Source organism: Gavia stellata, chromosome 5 (genome assembly GCF_030936135.1).
Source record: "Gavia stellata isolate bGavSte3 chromosome 5, bGavSte3.hap2, whole genome shotgun sequence".
Taxonomy (NCBI): Eukaryota; Metazoa; Chordata; class Aves; order Gaviiformes; family Gaviidae; genus Gavia; species Gavia stellata.
Genome location: NC_082598.1, coordinates 63,666,154 through 63,674,482, shown reverse-complemented (window position 1 = coordinate 63,674,482; position 8,329 = coordinate 63,666,154). Strand labels below are relative to the sequence as shown.

At 59.8% G+C, this 8,329-nt stretch overlaps 1 protein-coding gene across 1 annotated transcript; it reads left to right on the top strand.

Annotated features, from left to right (window-relative positions):
- The first annotated feature begins 2,303 nt into the window (after positions 1–2,303).
- On the top strand, positions 2,304–7,819 carry LOC132317110 (maestro heat-like repeat-containing protein family member 2B). The gene is made up of 11 exons (XM_059818087.1): positions 2,304–2,342; positions 2,801–2,905; positions 3,131–3,254; positions 4,207–4,307; positions 4,738–4,890; positions 5,446–5,591; positions 5,839–6,001; positions 6,298–6,494; positions 7,110–7,247; positions 7,439–7,550; positions 7,706–7,819. Exons 2-11 carry the CDS (start codon positions 2,903–2,905, stop codon positions 7,742–7,744), a joined length of 1,176 nt encoding a protein of 391 aa, XP_059674070.1. The 5' UTR covers positions 2,304–2,342; positions 2,801–2,902; the 3' UTR covers positions 7,745–7,819.
- The last annotated feature ends 510 nt before the right edge of the window (positions 7,820–8,329 follow it).

Here is an 8,329-nt window from a genome sequence, read left to right as displayed (position 1 = left end):
GTGGCAGCTGCCTTGAGATAAGCATTCGTGTAAGAGCTAGCCGAGACCTCTGTTTCAGAGGGGACGTCCTGACATTGGGGCCCCTGAGGTGTCTTTGGAGAGGAGGGGGTTTGACACCGGGTGGATCAGAGCCACCCAGCTGGGGCAGCTGCAGCGGTTGCTTGCTTGCAGCCACCTTGCCCCTGACTTAACTTCAGCAGGAGCTGGCGACAAGGGGGTGGGCACGGTGTGACACTCTGACCCTTCCCCAAAGCTGAGGGCCAAGAGCAGGAGCCTGGTGAAGTCTCACTGGCTCTGCTCCCCACCTGGGGGCTGTGGGGAAGCCTTTCAGGGCAGGGCAGGGCCCTACAGAGAGAGCGGTGCAGCCTGGCCTGGGGAGGTGAGCAGAGTGGGCTCATCTGCACCCCTGACGAGCACGGGCTGCGTGTCTGAGCAGGACCGTGACAGGCTCTGTCAGATACCTTTCCACAGAAAGGTTCCAGGCAGCTCCTCGACCTCTCAAATCAGTGGTAAAAGAGCCAGCAGTGTGTGCGATGCTGGCTGCCCCTCGTCCCCATCCCCATGCGAGATCCCAAGCTGTGGGATGGGAACAACTTCTGGCCTTGGAACTCGCAGCTCGAGGAGTGGCTTGGGGAGCTGCTGGGAGGTGCCCAGGGAAACAAGGAGCTGGTGAGGGTGCAGGGCAGGGCCTGCCGCAGGAGCCTGCCAGAGTCCCGGGGCTGACCTCTCAGGGCATCTCTGTTGACACAGGTCCAGCAGTGGCAGAAGATGGAGAGCGCCCAGGCCATTCGTGCTGCTCTGATGCGCACCTACAGCGGCATTGCGCTGCGTGCCCCCAAGGAGCAGCTGCTCACCCGCGTGGATAAAGAAATCGTGGGCAACATCCTGCGGCTCTCCAGAGCTAAACAGAGGGTAGGAGCATGGGGCACACAGGGCAGGGATGCCTGGGTGTCCCAGCTCCAGCCCCTTGGGGCTGGGGTGCACTGAGGTGGACAGTCCCTTTCTAAAGATCTCCCAAGGAAGGGTTTGTCCTCAACATCCAGATCCAGCCCCCCATGGGTTTCCCCTGCCCATGCTCTTCTTCCACCTCTCAGCCCTTCAAAGAGTTGAAGGGGTGCTTTGCTCTCTTTGGCCTCAGGACTTGCAGCTCAAGCTCGCCCTGGTGCAGAGCATCACCGAGGTCAGCTGTGCCATCCAGGCTGTGGGCAACTGCGGCAGCTTTGAGCTGTCCTTAAAGCAGGAGGCAACGTGGACCTTGCTGGTGAGTGCCTGTAGCCGGGGCGGTCGCACGGGGGAGTTTTGGGCTGTGCCATCGGACTCCTTACCCCAGAGGCACGATGGTCTCTGGGCTTCACGTGAGCTCCTGGAGCTGTGTCCGGAGCTGGTGGGGCTCTTGAGTGCTGGTGCTGGGTGGCTGTGGTTGGGGAGCAGGGGCCCTCCTGTGGTGCCTTTGGGGATGTGTGGGGGTGACGGGGCAGTGTCTGCCCAGGCCTGGCAGCAGAACGTGTCCCCAGGGGAGGCGGGAGGGCCGTCCCGTGCCCCTGCCAACTCTGTGCTTCTCTCTCTGGGACTTGCAGGACTGGATCAAGGGGGAGCCCTGGGACTCCCTGGTGTATGGAGTGTTCCAGGCCCTGGAGGAGTTGAGGTGAGGTCTGTTCCCCGGGCTGTGGGGACTCCCAGTGTGCCCCATCCCAGCTGGCTGGGGCAGCCCCAGTGGCCTTGAGCATGGGGCCGGGAGCTGCTGGGGCTGTGGAGTGGGAGGGTGTCCCCCATGTCGGGTGTCTCCCACAGGAAGGGAGCCCCCGGGATTCCTTAACCTGGGGGCAGGGGTTTGCCTGCTGCCTGGGAGGAGGCAGGAATTGCTGGCGCTGAAGGCAGTGCTCGCTGGCATGGGCGGGGGTGTTGGATTTGGGGCCCTCGATTAGGAGGAACCCAGATGTGGTTTGAGCCACTCTGGAGACAGTAAATCTCCTTTGTGTTTTCTCTTCCTTTTTCCTCTGGCCAGCAAGCTGAGGCCACCTCTAAGGCGGGAGGAAAATCACAAGCTGCTGGCAGTGTGCTGCCAGACTGTCTTGTCCTGTCCTTCCAAGGAGCGGATGAAAAAGGGCAGGAAGACAGTGAGGGCAGCTGTGAACATGCAGGTACCCGCTGGCCAGTGCCTGCCCACCCCTGGGTCAGGATCCCACCTCAGTGCGCCCCGGCAGCCCCCATGATGCAGAACCTCAGCTCTGCTTTCCTGCTTTCAGCTCCTGCACAGGAGATATGTGGAAGATCTGGGCCATCTCCTAGAGACCTTTCTGGAGGCAGAGGTGACCTCTGCCTGCTTTGATGACGTGGTCCATGTGAGTAGCCGTGCGGCAAGAGGGAAAGTGTTGCAGGGGCAGAGAGTGGAGGCCTTAGAGGGTGTTAGGAGGTGGATACCTTTCCTGCGGGAACGTGGGGCTTTGGCTCCTTGCTCTGAGGCTGTGCATCTGGCCGGGGCCAGGGGCTGAGCTGGGGGACGGGAGCGCCCGGCCACTGCAGCCTCAGGCCAGGCAGAGCAGTGGGCCCTGATGGAGGGAAAGCCCAGAGCCAGCCCTGAGCTGGCTGAGAGCAGCCTGGAGGAAGGCTGGAGTGGGGAGATGCTGGCAGGGTAGCAACAGCAGGCTCAGGGCAGAGGCGGCTGGAGGGAGCGAGGCAGTGGAGGCAGCAGTGCCAGTGCTCGGTGGGGCACTGGGAAGGGGCCAGAGAAGGAGGGAGTTGGAGAGGGATCTCAGGGAGAGAAAGATGCCTGTTGTGAGAGAGATGCACCCTGCCTCAGGTCCTGAAGGGCTGGCTCACCTCAGCCAAAGAATGGGAGCGGGAGAGAGCCCTGCAGGTTTGCACCCACGTGCTGGGAGCTTGCAAGGAGCGATTCGAGCTCATGGTGAGTAGAGCCCCCTCGCGTGCCCTGGCGCCCTTTTCCCACCATTCATGGCCCCAGAAGGGAACCCTGCCCAACTGGGTGCTGGGTTTTGGGGCTCCAGGGATTACGGGGCAGCCCTTCTGCCTGCCCCTCTGCCCGGTCGCTGCTCAGGGAGCAGGATGGGCGATAGAGGCGAGCGGGTGCTGGGGCTGCCTGCGACCCTTTTCCTGCTGCTCTCCCCTGCAGAGAGGACGTCCTTGCAAGCGGTTCGGCTCCCTGGTGGGATTGCTGGCGACTCTGACCAGCGACTGCCTGGCCACGTCCCGCCAGAGGGCATGGGTCTGCCTTGGCTACCTTCTCCAAATGCAAGGTGAGGAGAGCGGGCGCTTCCCAGCCTTGCTCTGCCTGATCCTCCCTCCCTTCCCGGCCTGGCACCACTGGGATCCTGCAGGGCCAGGCCCTGTCCCCAGGAGGGAAGCGGGAGGCAACGTGCTTGGCTGGTTTTGTGCCCCCACCCTGTTAGCCCTCTGCCTCCCTGGACATGTCAGGAAGGATCCCTGGGAGAGGGTCGCTGAGTCCCACCTCCGCAGCGCATGTGTGCGGTTGGTCAGGGCCATCCCCCACTGCTGTCTGAGAGCAGGACATTGCCACCAATGCTGGGGACTGTCCCCCTCCATGTCTGCCCCCCTCCACGTTCCAGGAGAGACAGAGGGTGGTCAGACAACTCGCTCGGATGAGGCCCCTGACATTCCAGAGGGTGCCTTCCCCCTTGCTCCCTGCCTTGAGCCTGGAGAGACAGGCAGCTCCCCAGGCAAACTATCCAAACTCATCGCCGCCAGGGAAGAAATCTCCTGCCGAGCACAAGAGAGGAAACCAATTTGCTGCCCAGAGCAAACTGGGCAGGGAAGAGGGATCTGAACTGCAGGCCCGGGGCGTGCCGCAAAGGGTTGTGTTTGAACCGTTTCCTCTTCAGGCAGCAGGGTCTGCCTGTGCTGAGGCAGTCACGGGGAGGTTTCCTGCCTCCCAGAGACGATGGTGGCCTGTGTGGGAACAGGGGACACAGCTGCTGGGATCAGAGGCCAGTAGCTGCTGAAACCCTGAAGCCCCAACAAATGGTTCAAGGAGGAAGAGGGCTCTTTCCAGCCCGGGATTTGTCAGCCATTTATCGGGCTCGGGAAATCCTGCTGCACCGAGTTCAGGAGGGCCCTGGGTTTCCCTGTGGCTTTCACTGCCACCCCCTGGGTTCTCCTTTAGCAGTATCTAGGGCCAGAGGTTGCCTTTCTGTGGGCGTGACTCCCCTTTTCTTCTGGTGTTTGTTCCAGCCAGGACCATGGAGGTGGTGCCTCAGGCAGATGAGATCAGGTGCCTTGGTGAGGAGCTGAACAGCCCAGACACCGTGCAGACCTGCGCCAAAATAGCAAAGGTAACTGGCCCCAAAAGAGCGGGGTGGGGGCCCAGCTCCTGGGCTCCTGCACGTCTCCCTGCTCCCCTCCAGCGTCCCTCGCTGTCTCCAGAGCAAGCTGTCCAGGATGGCTGTTGTTAGCAAGTAGCAGGAGGCTTTGAGACAAGACTGTCCTTCAGGCATGCTGGAGCAGATACCGTATATGTGTGCGTGTGTGATTGCTCTTGTCAGAATACAAATTTGGTACATAATAAGCAAACAACATGGGGGGCGACACTTCCCAATCGGGTAGCTGCATCAGATGTAAACAGCACTGTACGCATAGCAGGAGGAAAAAGTGATTGCCCCCTGCACGACTGCCGAACTAACAGTTCTGTCAAGTTTCCTTTCCATTCTGAATTGCTGGAGCAGAGCTGTGACGTGGTCTCTCTTGTTCCTGACTTCTCTCCAGGCTGTTTGCAAGTGCATCCCTCCAGCGCAGGCTACAGACTTTCTGACTGCGGTCCTGCCCAGCTTGCTGCACGTCACACCCACGTGTGTGAAGCCACTATGGAAGTGGGTGTTCATCTTCCTGGTGGAATGCAGGAAAGAAATAGTCCAGGAGGTAAAGGCGACCTTTTTCCCATTTGACTTTGTCTTTGCTCCTGTTGGCTTTTTAACGACACCCTGTGCAGTTGGCACAGGCTCAAGAAATGCCACCTGTGTGTCGAGCCAAGGGGCTGCTGAAGGAGTCAGGTGCCCTTGCAGAGGCCCTGCAAGGCGACTTCAGGGTCTCAAAGAGCGTGTTTGGTTTTGCTCTTGCATCGCTACACACATGTGGGGAGAGTTCTTCAAGCGTTGGGTGTGAAACGTGCCCGTGTCCTCTGTGTGCACAAGGGCACGCAGCTGCTCGTACGGTTGGGCCCAGGCACATGCAGTGACTGAGTCTGTGCGTGTGAGCACGTGCATGTGTGCGTACGTGTGCACAGTTGCCAAGAGCACACCCAGCTCCAGACGTGAGCCAGGGCCAGGCAGGGTGGAAGGGGTGAGGTTTCAAGCTAGGTCTGGACTCTGTGTCACGGGAGCAGGCACTGGTCCTGTGCTGAATGACTGTGTCTGGGCCCCGCAGGAGGGGGTAAAGGATGCACCGAGCCCTTCTTTCTCCTCCATTTCCATTCAGGTGCCAAAAATCCTGAAGACCCTTTGCACCTACATGCGGCAGAGCACCCACAGGCCCTTCCTGCTCTGGGCCGTGTTTCTCCTCGCCCACTTTCACCAGGAGCCCGTCATCAGCAGTCTCCTCCGGAAAGGTCTGCCCATGGACAGGTACGTGCACCAGCCACTTCCCCACTGTAGTCAAACAGAGACCCCACAGCTTGCGTGCACTGGGGTGGCCCAGTTAAGAAGCAGGTCTTTTTTCTGCCTGAGCTGTCTTGAGTGTTGCAAGACTGTGTGCTTGTGTCTCTGCCGTGACTGGGGCGTTGTAAGCCCCATTGCAGAGGAGGAGAAGGTTTGAGGGCACTGCAGGACTGCGAAGATACGGGCTCAGGGGTGAACATCTGTTCCCTTGCAGTGACGTGGTGGAGCTGTGGAGGAGCCTGGGGAGAAGCACCATTGGGATTCAGGTCCTGAGGTGCTTAGTGGAGAAACTAAACAGAGCACGAAACAACTGCCTGGGGACCAACTCCTCCGCTTGTGAGTGGCACAACCATGAGACTGCTCTGGAGACTTTGATGGTACGTTCAATGGCAGACACGTTTCTGTAGCTTTGCATCTGCTTTGTAACTCCTGCTTCGGAAAAGGGGGAGTCAGGTGCCCTTTGCAGATGCCCCTGGAGACTCCCAGGGCGCTGTGCTGGGCCAGCCTCAAGCAGTGTGGGGAGCTGGGACAGTGTTGTGCTCCTGAGCCACAAGGCTGTTGCAGAAGTGACAATTGCGGACAGTAACCCCCCTGCCCCAGGCAGGCAGGGGAACCAGGCTGGTGGGAAAAGGCCTTGCCTGAAGAGGGGCTTCTTGGTCACGTTTCTCTGCAGATCACCCGTGCCATCTCCGAAGTGGTGCTTGCCCTGAGGAGCACGGAGGAGCTCAGGCAGCTGCTTCCCCACCTCCTTCCCAGCCTCCTGAGGTGGGCCAGTGAAACCCTGGGCGAGGAGCGGCTGCTTTCCCCCCTGGGAGAAGGCGGAAGACAACTGTTCCTCAAGGGCCAGGTGCTTGAGGAGAAGCCGTGCAGGTAAGGAGCCGAAGGGGCAGATGGAGGGGCTGGCTTCGGTTCCCCTTGCCAAGGCACGTGCCTTTGTGGGGTTGAGGGAGGGCTTTGCCTGCCCCGCTTCCTAGATGAGCAAACTGCTCGTCGTGGTTGGGTTTACTTCTGCTCCTTCATGGGGAAACTCCAGCTCCCAGGCAGGACGATCTGAGGCAGCTCGTGCTGTGGACGGCTGTCATCTTGCCTTCTGCATACCCTTGCATGCACGATAGCTTTGCACTCCCTCAGCGGACCCCCACCGGGGGGGAGCGTGACTCTTGCGGGCAATGGCATCATTCTTCACAAAATGCTGGTGGGAAGAGGTATTAGGTGTTGCCTTGGTTCTCTAGCATGGAGTCAGTCCAGGGGCGTGGAGTTTCTTCTGCTTCAGTGGGTTTGGGGCATGATGAAAATGCCAGTGTCGTTAGCTGCAGTCTACGAAGCATCATTCCCGGGGTATTTAGCTCTGCTAAAGAGAAATCTTCCCCTAAACTGCAGTGATTTGATCTTTCTTTGGTTTTGTGGTGCTGCTGCTGTTTTGATTTTTTTCTTGTTTTGTTTGCCTGTGTTTTGACTGGGTTTGTGTTTTGTTTCTTTTGCCAGGGTTTTCCTTATGGCTTTAGAGTTGGTGCTAGGCAAATGCATGGCAGAGAAGTGGATGCGGCTGCTCATGAATCGGGCAGCGTGGGCTCTCCTTGAAGACCCCCTGACCCATTCTGATGGGGTGCGTCTCCTGACCAGGTAAGAGCCCCAGGGATGCACATGGCTGCCTCCTGCGGGGCTGTGCCCAGGGAAGTGCCTGCAGGACCCTTCCAGCATGCCTGGGAAGCCATCCTGAGCTGAAGAATAGTATCTGCATTGGTGTACATGAATTTTGGCAACCTGGCCTTCCTGGGTAACTGTGTGTCCCTCGCTTGTGCTCCCTTGCGCAGCGTCCTGGTCCATGCTGGGCTTCTATCACCCTGTCTGAAGCAGACCCTCTTCCCATGGCTGGATTCCTGCTCAGTTAAGCTGCGGGTGACAGCTACAGCCTTCTTTGCTGAGGTAAGGCAGGGGGTGGGGAAGGAAGGGTTCAGAGGGTTTTAGTGAGATCCGGCTCCTTGGGACGTCTGTTTTTGTGGGAAGATCCCTGGAGCGGAGCAGACAGGGGAGCGCCTGGCCAGGACCAGGTCCCCACAGCACTGCCTGTGTCCTTCCAGCTCTCTTGGGACTGCAGCACAACAAGGACCCGCGAGTGAAGCAGGCACTAGAGGAGTCTCTCCACGATACCTGTCCCCAGCCAGCACCAAGGAGTTAATTAAATAAAGCTCAGCACAAGATGCCTAAAGGGCAGTGTATCTTTTTTCCACCGATGGCACCCTTGTGCTTGGCGGGACCACATGTGGGTGACACCGAGGCTGGGGGCTGCCAGCTGCATGGCCCCTCCTGGATCTTCATGGGCTGGGCACAACGCAGTCATGCTGGGACAGACCCCAGAGCAGGGGTCTCCCCATGGGGTCCTGGGGCCTTGCCGTGCCCTCCCACTGCCCATGGGGATCCCCTTGCCACCCCTCCCACCACGGCATGACCACCTCTGGCACCAGCAAGGGCTGGTGCAGGGAACAGCCCAGGGAACACCCTGACCATACCACCACAGCAGGCTTTGCCCTCCCCGGTGTCCTGCCATGCTGGGCCCCCCCACAGCACTTGCCCAGGGACAGAGTGGGGGGGTATCAGGGGAAAAGGGGGGCACTGGGGGGAGTAGGGGGCACTGGAGGATGGGTGGGGAGAACCAAGGGAGGCACAGCAGTTTAGAGGGCTGTGGTCAGGGGGCAGAAGGGGGG

Bases quoted from the DNA above. Each gene is read 5' to 3' on its own strand.
- LOC132317110 (XM_059818087.1), top strand. The intron at 5,592-5,838 runs GTACGTGCACCA...GTTCCCTTGCAG, and splicing joins AAAGGTCTGCCCATGGACAG to TGACGTGGTGGAGCTGTGGA. The intron at 7,248-7,438 runs GTAAGAGCCCCA...TCCCTTGCGCAG, and splicing joins GGGGTGCGTCTCCTGACCAG to CGTCCTGGTCCATGCTGGGC.